Source organism: Zeugodacus cucurbitae, chromosome 5 (genome assembly GCF_028554725.1).
Source record: "Zeugodacus cucurbitae isolate PBARC_wt_2022May chromosome 5, idZeuCucr1.2, whole genome shotgun sequence".
NCBI classification, from domain to species: Eukaryota; Metazoa; Arthropoda; class Insecta; order Diptera; family Tephritidae; genus Zeugodacus; species Zeugodacus cucurbitae.
In genome coordinates this window covers 62,568,385-62,579,113 of record NC_071670.1, presented here as the reverse complement: position 1 = coordinate 62,579,113, position 10,729 = coordinate 62,568,385, and the positions used below count along the sequence as shown (strand labels likewise).

General features: G+C 37.8%; 1 protein-coding gene across 1 annotated transcript; it reads right to left on the bottom strand.

Moving 5' to 3' along the window:
- Window positions 1-6,538: 6,538 nt before the first annotated feature.
- Window positions 6,539-9,822, bottom strand: LOC105208876 (myb-like protein V). The gene is made up of 2 exons (XM_029038186.2): window positions 9,704-9,822; window positions 6,539-8,053 (listed from the first exon to the last, which is right to left on the bottom strand). The coding sequence occupies exons 1-2, from the start codon at window positions 9,765-9,767 to the stop codon at window positions 6,645-6,647; spliced, it is 1,473 nt and encodes a 490-aa protein (XP_028894019.2). The 5' UTR covers window positions 9,768-9,822; the 3' UTR covers window positions 6,539-6,644.
- Between the last annotated feature and the right edge of the window lie 907 nt (window positions 9,823-10,729).

Below are 10,729 nucleotides of genomic sequence, written 5' to 3'. Positions count from 1 at the left end.
ATCCCACATGTCGCACACCCGTTGAGTAATGAGCAATGAGCCTCAGCGATCTCGTGTCCGCTTTGCGTGTTGGCGGCTATTATCTCGTGTCACAACAACAACAAAATTTAGAATATATATATATATTTACATCCCACAGCTATAAGAGATTAACGGCAGCCACCCCTGCATAGCGGTCATGGTCTCAGCTCAATTCAGCACAGCTCAGCTTGTTTGTGCCACACCCATTTGTGGCGTGAAAATTCAAGAGTCAATTTGTTGTTTTCTCGCATTTATTTGCTCATTTGCTCGTTGGTGTTGTTGGTATTCGTATTGTTGCTGTGCATGGTTCTTGTTATTGCTGCCCATATCTGATGCTGTTACTATGTCAGCAACTTTGCTGTTATTGTTGTTGCTGCTGCGTGTGTTCGGCCGTGTCGAGGGTGGTTTTGCGCCCTCATTTACCGTTATGTAAATATGTCAGGTCCCCGTTGGCATCTCTTTTGTGTGGATTTTGGTGTGTCAAATGCTCGAGATATTATTTTCATGAAGGCGGAGAGGGTGAACTCTTACTTAGGGTGGCAGGTGGTGGTCTGTTGTTGTGCCGGGCCCCTGATTATCGGATGAGACGCGCCTTTTTAGCATACATTTTTCATTCAATTTGCTCTTCATCATCCCACTTTACAACGTCTAATGGGATTGCAATGATGACTTTTGGCTCATTCCAGTGAACTCTATTAAATCTCTTGTTGTTATTGTTGCTGTTGTCGGTTTTGTACTCATTTGCGGATAAATTGCGTGAAATGAAGTAATCCACGTGGCGGCGGCGGCGAGGAGTCACCAAAAAGGTCATTCAATTACAAAGGCATTAATGCATGGAAATTATTTCGGTGATGACAATGATTATCCTGTGAGGTGGAGGGTGAGCCGCTTATACCTATATTGGTGTAAATATGGAGGTGTGTTTGCTGTTGAAGAGATGTGCGATAATAGGAGGTAAATTAACTTGGCAAGTGAATCGCTCAAGCGCGTTTTATTAAGTTTCTTTTATCCTATGTGTTTATTATTTTCAAATAATTTTAAGCTTGCTTATTAGATTTGAAGAACCATGAATATGAAACACGGTCGCCTCTTCCTTCATGAGTAATTTTATGCAGTTCTATGAGAAACTTTCTGGAGTTGGATATACTCAAAGAAACCCTTAGATTTCAGATGTTCGAATCTGGCTTTGAAATTTAAGTAATGTACAATTACTTTGTAAGAAATTGATTGTCTTCTGTTATACTTATTCACCGATCCAAACTCAGTTCTGAGTAAATTACTCACTAGTCCAAATTAAGTAAAGCCGAGATCTCTAATTTTCAAAAGTATAGGTTCTTGAAGGATCACTTGGTTCTGATCAGTAATATAGACGGGATAGCAATAACAATGTCAGTCTGGAAATCCAACGCAGAATCACTCTTGCCAACAGGTGCTACTATGGACGAACAAAACCAAACTCTACAAGTCTCTCATCATTCCCGTCCTACTTTACGGTGCAGAAGCTTGGACGATGTCAACATTAGATGAGACGGCACTAGGAGTTTTCGAGAGAATGGTTTTGCGGAAGATTTATGGTCCCTTAAACATTGGCAACGGCGAATACCGCAGACGATGGAACGATGAGCTGTATGTGTTATTCGACGACATAGACATAGGCCAGCGAATAAAAAGACAGCGGCTACGCTGGCTAGGTCATGTTCGAATGGATGAAAGTGTTCCAGCTCTGAAAGTATTCGATGCAGTACCCGCTGGTGGAAGTCGAGGAAGAGGGAGACCTCCACTCCGATGGAAGGACCAGGTGGAGAGGGACCTGGCTTCGCTTGGTATAACCAATTGGCGCCAAACTGCCAGAAGTAGGGATACGTGGCGCGCTGATTTGGACTCGGCTATAACCGCGTAAGCGGTGTCTACGCCAGTCAAGAAGAATAAGACGGGATATATTCAAAAGTATACTTGAGAACTTAACATCCTTGCCCTGCCGGATTCATTAGGTATTGGTTAAGCTACTATATAAGGCCCAAAAAGTTAACTAGCTGGAAAAAGTTATAATTTAAGTGGGTTATGAAGGAAATCATCCAACGTTACGACATTTTTGTATATGAAAATCTTCAAAAATACATTATTTCATTGTTAAGAAGATACGAATAATATTTCGGCGGGATTTCACACTTCAATTGCATACCTTCACATTGTAAACTATAAAGACTTGATAACTTAGTTCGTCAACAGCCAGGTGGACACGCGCGTAACGCATCCATCCGTCCATTCTTCCGGTTTTCCCTTCTACACTGCATTCTCTCATCTGTCCCACAACATGTGCTTGAGTACTTCATTCGATTGTGTCTTCGAAAGTGCAGCGACAAATAACGACTTGTTAACAATAAAAAAAATAAAGAAACAATGTTGTTGTAAGCAGAGGGCAAGCTGTAGAGCTAGAGATAACAGCAGCAAGCAGGAACCCGCATTCTGGCCAAGAACTGCACAGCAATGCAGTCTAAATGCGCGCCACTTTATTTCAATTCTGGTCGTCGAACTTACGTCCAAACTACACACAGTTACATTCACGAAGACGAATCGAAGTGCCGCGTGGAAGAGGAAGCAACAGTCAAATGGTAACATCTTCGGAGAGTTGCTATCTTTTTGTGTGCAGGTTGTAGCTGCAACGACGGCAGTAAAAAGCGGAAGGGCGCGCATAAGACGCGCTGCATCATGGCATGTTTCTTCGCGCTTGAGAGGGCACGTGCCCTACCGAGCCGCCACCGCGTTGCTGTTGCCGATGGCAGCAGCAGAAGAACCATTAACCACCTACCAACTGTGAGTGTGCAACGAATGGCGCGTAATGTGGCATAGAATTGTACGAGTACGAGGGTCATCTTGACTGCCGATAATAAAGCGTTGATGAACCCATATGACATTCATCTTTTTTCAACTACCTGAAGAGACTAACCTACAATCTTACATTTACATCATGCGCTCCACTAAATTATTGCACTTTCAGGCTCTTTCTTTTGTTATTTGTATTTGCTTTTGCACTTCTTTCATTGTTGTATTTAAAAAGTGTGGGTCATCCATTGAAGACTATTATCGAACTTTGATGGTTCTATATGTTATGCAATGTATAGGCTTTCTAAAGTAATCCATAAGGTCCATAAGTGGGAACAAGTCAAGAACTAATCCCAAAGGGCAGTAAAATCTGAAGCTTTAAAGCTACAAAAGCTTATAAAATCCCTAAAAATGACTTGATTGGTGTCTTGATGGCTTCTGCTCGATTTCTGTGAATCTATTCGATATTTCGGAAGACTCTTGAACGACTCTTAAATCGGACCTGTCATCTAGAAAAATCCGAGGCTTTGTAGCAATGCTTTGAAGTAACTCAGAATGTTTGGAGTTGTGGTTTACTAACAGAAGATTATTCTTGATTCTTGACCTTAAGAACATGATAGACCCTATTTAAATATAGACCTACAGGACACAAGTATCCATAAATTGGACCATCAAGATCAAAGATTAGCTCATTTCTAAAGTAATATAAGGAAAAATAAGTTAAGAACTAGTCCAAATTCTATCGCTTCGAGCGCAGTTGCTGTAGGTCTTTATTGAGTACTGCTCGATTTCCGAACGTCTCTTTAAAATTTCGGAAGAATCTTGAACATGCAGCAATTTGTTGGATAACCCCAGGAAAGTGAAGTCAGACCTAACCACTAGGAAAGCTCAAACCGAACCTACGGAAATATAATTTGAAGTAAGATCGAAGTTGGAGTTCTAGAAAAGGGGCGAAAGTTTGGCTGCTGGACTTTCGACAGAAATTTTTAGACCAGATCCGGAACAGAATGGCAACCAGGCAACTTCTTGACAAATTTCGAAGTCTTACCACCCATTAGGTTACCGGGTAAATGAAGTTCTTTCCTCAGTAATTTCAGATAAGTATTTAAAGAAGCTTCTCGTTGTTTGTTGAGTTCTATAAAATGGAGTCTCCTCAATTCTAATAAATTAAATATCTACGCCAAATGTGCTACAATTTTAGAATACCATACTACAACAATTCTTCAAACCTAAGAAGGGGAAACGCGAAGACAAATACTTCTGATGACATTTTGATAATGAAAAAATAAATAAAAGTTACTTCACAGCACTCGAGAAGATAATTTGATTTCATTTCAAGTACGATTACTTCGTAAGCCATTTTCGTGCCTTATGTTGCTTGCGGTCACTGCGCGAAGAGGGTGCAAATGGAGCGCGTAGCCCAGGTGTATGCGAGGGTTCGTCCTCACTGAGTGTCACTTGTGTGTGTGTGTGTATTTATTTTTTCTAGCGCTATTATCTTTGTTATTATTTTCTGTTATGTAAGAAATGCGACAAGAAGACACATTGGCTGCCGCACGTGCAGCAGAATGCTAGCGAAGACACCACTACTTTAGCTCACAAGAGTTACACTAGCAATTGTTCTGGCGTGAAGACGAGCCACCACTTCAGCGCTCGCCAATATCGAGTGTCCAATGTGATTGAATGACAGCACGAGTAGCGTTAGGGTCAAAGGGTACCAACTGCAATGATGGCTTCCGGTTGATAATTAACGTAAGCAACTTCTTCAACAATTGTCGGTGGCTTCTTTAGCTCCGTCTTTTCGAACTGCATGTAAGCCGCATAATTTCGTAGGCGCAGCTGTTGAGCAATAGTGCGCTAGCTATAACCTGCGACCCTCTTTGATCGAATTTCGGTTGCAGCGACTGTCAACGTGATGTCAACCTCATTAAAAGCGCATTGCCGATAATATCCCAATTGTAATTCAACGGTATTGGTAAGACCATATGGGTCGCGAGTCCGTATTGCGCGGAATACCTGCAACTGCGCGTCTTCCGAACGTCTTTTGATAACTTCACGACGCACGCTGTTAATTTTCCGAACACCGCTTGACACCTTAAGCTGCACATATGCGGTTTCCACACAGTTAGAAGGCGCAATTTTCGACTCCCTGTCGTCCACATGCTGCGTGCACCACCGCTATGTCACCGACCGCTAATGATTGTGCGCATGCGTCGAAGTCATTGCAATTGTAACGTATTTTCGACACGTCAGCGTTCAAAGGAAGAAGCCTCAAAGATTGCCAAAACAAAAAAAAAAACAAGAAAACAACAATTACAACGCAAAGAAGTCACCTGAACGCTAGCTCTGTATGTAAGTGAAGAAGACACACCGTAGAAATTAAGAATACCAGCGCCGCGTTCGGCTTCGTTGCACATTTTGATTATATTCGTGTGTTAAGTTGGTTGAATTAGGAAAAGCCATAAAGTTCATAATATGGCGGGCGGGAAAGTATTTACATATGCTCTATATGGAATCATATAGATACCACATGTCTTTCCGTAACTCCACTGCTTCTAAGATAACTCGAGTTTTTGCATATTTATCTACACCACTGTCTACAGTTGTTGTTATTCTTTTTCTCTGTGCGCGCTCAGCATAAAACGGTAAAGCATTGTTCTGCTATTATCAGTCTTTTCGGCTAAAGCCTCATAAAGCTTGGGAAAATCTTTTCTATGTCATGCGGGTGTAGTCGCATTCGCATTCGTTAATCGCGCCACGCCAAAGCTCTTAACCGTGGGAAGTTTCTGTTTTTATGGCATTTAAGAAGTCATGCGTCTAATTGCGGGGTTCCATTGAAGAGATAACTAAGCTGTGGAAATTTGCGGCTAAATAAATACAAACAAATTCATTATGTTTACATATGAACAGCAAGAAGACAAAAATGTTGTCGAATTCTTAATTTAAAATGACGCAATACGGATTCTCCCGTCTTCGGTCTCACACTTCTTCCGCAATTTGAGCGACCCATGTGCCTACCCCATGTGATAGCCTACACGTGTAGAGCTTCGGCTTCTCTCTTCTTTTTATTCGCAACGTGGAATTCCTCAACTAATATGGATGTTTCAAAACTCTCAGATCTTTTAAATTTTTATAGACATACATATCTCCTTGAAGGTTCAAAACATTTACTTGAAATTTTTGTCTTGTACTTCAACATAGAAACAGGAATACCATTAGGAGGAACGGTGTCAGGGTTTGAGGGCACTTTATATTGAAGACTCGCTCTCTAAACAGATTGTGGTAAAACGATGAACGCAATAGTATTCTAGGAGCATACTATTAAACTCTAGTATTTAGATCGTCCACAGTCCACACAGAGTGGTCACCGCTTTTTGCAGAAGTGTTGCTTTCGCTGGAACTTCATTAAAAACCCCATATTGGTCGAAGAATACATTAAATGTTAGCCTTTATTTTGACCATCCGAGCTCTTGAGCTCCAGAACTCTTGAGCTTCAATCTTTTCCCAACACTCCATAAGTTAGATCATATTTTCATTAAAGGTTAGACTTTATTTTGACCATCCGAGCTCATGAGCTTCAGTCTTTTCCCAACTCCAAACGATAGATCATATTTTCCTATAACCCTCGATCATTGTGATTACAGAAGTTAATGCTGATGGATGTCCAATCTGTCTAACAAAATCGCGGTTCTTGGTACATTTCTTTATTCTCTTTTATCTTTTCTAAATAAATATTAAATAAATAGTTATTAAATTAAAATTAATGCTATTTCACTACTGTCTGACACTATTAATTAAGCTTAGGCCGGTATGCTGAAGTTAATGCGCTTCCTTCGGCCGTAGGGTTTCGCGGTGGGTGCCTCAGCCTCGTCACCATCGGCGCTGCGACCGAACAGACCCCAGAATGGGCGCGGCGTGGTGGTTTTATTGATAATAATGCAATTGACATTCTTCTCGTCGTTCACAGTGCCGGTCTTCGTGTACGTCTCGGACTTCGTATACGTATTTGTACCTTGATCGGCGGAATCCTCCTTATTTAATTGTTTATGTTTGTGATTTACATTGCTCAGATTGTGATTCTTACGACGATTGGCTGTCTCGCGCACACGATTAAAGCTGCCACTCTGGTAATTGGGACGTTGACGACGTCTCTTATTGTTGCTCGTGCCACGTCTAACAGGAGATTGCTTGCGCTTATTGCTTGGGCGACGACGATTGACGTCCGATCTGTTTGGACGTTTTGATGGACGCTTGGAATGACGGTTTTTGTTAGACTTTCTGGCAGGTTTGCGAGAAGGCTTTCGCTTAGGTTTTCTCGAAGGTCTACGCGATGGTTTTCGTGAAGGCTTTTTGGATGGCCTCTTTGATGGTTTTTTCGTAGGTCGCTTTGAAGGTTTTTTCGAGGGTTTTAGCGTTGGTTTCGGTTTCGGTTTAGCTGTGGGCTCCTGCTCCTCAGACGTAGCCAAATCATAATTTCCTTCATAATCAGCCTCAGCCGGAGCATATGGCACAGGATTATCCTCACCCGTCGACCAAATAGCTGTGGTGCTCACAGGACTAATTTCTTCTTGATATAATAGATGGGAATCTTCATCACCATAATCATCGCCATCAAGCTCGTCTTCTTCATATTCTTGTTCCACCGGCAGCAGTTCAAAAACTGCGTGTGTCTCTGGATTCACCTTAGGCGGTATATTGGTTTGTACAATTACTATGCCATTGTTGTTGGTGGCATCAGCATCCAAATTTGACTGTACGCCATTTTGCTGTGCTACTTGTTGTTGTGTGACCTGCGCGACTACCGGTAAATTGAGTGTGGCTTCGCCTCCCTCCTCAACCTCATTTTCATTCTCATTCTCATTGTCATCCTCTTCACCTCCTTCATTTTCATGTTCTGCCATGTTTTGTTCTTCCTGGTCACCGCTATCTTGGAGTATGCCAAACACACCTACCGGCTCATCGGCTCTCACATCATTATCATCCTCCTCATCTATGGAAACAGCGGTGTCGATGCCATCTGGCGCCGTTGAGGTGGATGTCATAATCTCATCATTCGATTTGTCATCCTCTTGTCCGTAGACGGAAGAACGTTTACGTCTACGTGTCTCCACACATTGTCGTCGTCCACCATTTAGCTGACGTCCTTCAATGTAGAAGCGCTTAACTTCGATTTCATTGCCTTCATCATCGACTTCGACGAATGATTCAGCTGGATGGATAGAAGAAGGAAAATTGTTAATATTATAAATCTTTAGAATTCTCAATTATGTTTTCAATTTCGAAAGCTATCCTGTATAAACTTGTCAAACTCGAGCTTTCATTTACTTAATGTTCTCATCTTGAACTAGCCAGAAGATTAATTGAAAGCCAATTATTTGAAGAATGGATCTCTATACTAAGTCTATGAATTGTATAACCAGAAATACCTTTATTCATTACAAGAAAATATGATCTAAGTAACTCAAAACTCGATCGACTTTATATCCGCCCAATTACTGAAATCTCCCAAATTAAATAAATAATATAAGAAATTAAATGGAAAGTAATATGACAACTCAAAGGCACATTTTAATGAAGTTAAGGCGGCTCAATGAACCGTAATGAACTTAATTTAACAAATTAAGAAATTATTTCTGTTTCATGTAGGACATTTACTAATTAATTTAATTAATGGACTTAATTTAGTAATTTAAAAATTATTTCTGTTCCATGTAGGACATTTACTAATTGACTCAATTAAGAAGCAGTGTAAAACCACTTTAAAGTGAAATATACATATTGTGTCTTGACTTTAGATTATATTAATTTTAAAATTTAATTTTTCAATTAATAAATGAAAACACTTCAAATAAACCGCTTATATAATATTATTTTATAAAAAAAAAATAATTTAATAAATTCTGTGAGTCTGTTAATCGAACCACACCACAAAATCGTCTAAAAAAATATTTTATTGTATTTTATTCTTTTTTTGATTTTAAATTGGTTGAAAAAATTTTTTTTTTTAATTGAAAAGTTTTAAAGTAAAAAAAACATATTTTAAAAATTATAAAAAAATATTTTTTTTCAATTGGATACAAAAATTTTCAAATATTTTTTTCTTTTTGTTTTAATTTCAAATGAATAATTTTTAAATAAAAAAAATATAAAATAAATAAATAATTATTTAAAATTGTATACAAAATATTTTATAATTTAAAAATAATTTGAAATTTATTTTTATTATAATTTTTCAAAATAAATTATTTTAATTTATAATTTCAATATTTTTTTTTATTTGCTCATTTAAACAATATTTATTTTTCAAAAAAAAAAAAAAATGTTTTTCTGCTTTAAGACTTGAAGAAAATATTTTTTTATATTAATTAATTTTTAATTAGATTTGAAAGTTAAATATATCATTATTTATCTATTTTTTTATTTTATTTTTGATTTTCATCAAAAAATAATTAAATATAATTTTTAATTTGTTGATATCATTATAGTTTTCTTTAATTAATTAATTATTCGTTTTTTTTTATTAAATTTTAAAATATTTTATGATTTATGAATCATATTGTAAATGGTGACATTGTCAAAATTAAATAAATATAATTTTATAAAACAAATAAATTATTTAATTTGTTTAAAAATATTTATTTTTAATGCACTTTTAGTCATACAAGGACGAAATGATGTCCTTCATTTAAAGTTCTTCAAATCTGTGATTGAATAATAAAATTTTACTTATTTTTTCACAAAAAAATATCCAGCTTCTAGATTTTTGAAGCACAATTTCATTAATTTCAATTTTTCAAATCACACATTATCCTTGTATCCTTCCACTTAAAAATATTTTCACACAAGTGTAAACACATACATTTCACCAGTGCCGCCGTCAGACAGATCACCAAAAATAATAAACACCACAGATGCTGCCTCATCTTCGTTCGTTGCACGGACAGATCGAACTAAAAATCAAAACTAAGCTCAGCCAGGCCAGTGACCGCACTTAAATAAACTCGCACTGATTGAGTTACAGAAAAGAACAGCAACAACAACAAAGCATATTAAACATAATTTTTGCATATTTGTTTAATCATCCGAAAACCATATTAGACACATATGTATGTAAATATTTTTATATCAACCCGCTAGCATCTGCTGCTAACTGTTAAGCTAACGCTTCTTTTTGCTTACTGTTTCTACAAGAAACCGCAACATTTCAAATTCATTAATTATGCATATGCCAAGAAATATGCTTGGCTCTAACTCATCTCTATGTTTGTCTGTGTGTGTGTGTGTGCGTTTGTAAATGTCTTCACTAAGCATCTTCTATTTATATTTAGTTTCTCCAATAAGCGCGCCAAAACGCGTACGCTTAAGCTTAAGCTTTCTTCAACAAGTCAACAAGCTTGCCGAATTTTGGGTCAACAAATTGAGCGATGATTAATCGTCGCATTCTTCCCGGTTTGTGCGGTAACTCATGTCGTGTCTTAAAGTAGAACTAGATACAACAACTATAAAGCGCATGAAGATAAAGCAATCAATTGAAAATAAATTAAGTAGCTAAGAAGACGCAATTTTCACTATCGATCATGACTAAGAGTTAATTAGACACACTCGTGGCATCAAATTTTGTATTCGTATATATTTTTATATGAAAGCCCCAGGCCAATCTCCAACACGCCCAGCTTTCGCTGAATGAATTTATGCACAACGCTTTCATGCAGATTTTTATTGGAAATATTAGCATAATTCGAAGAGAGATAGTGAAATTTCTAATGAAATAGAAAGTACCGCTCATCATATCACCGATTTTTTTGCCAACTTTAGTACAAAGTATTTATGTACATATATATATTTACATATATATTTGTAAAACCTTATATTTCAGTCCAATTTT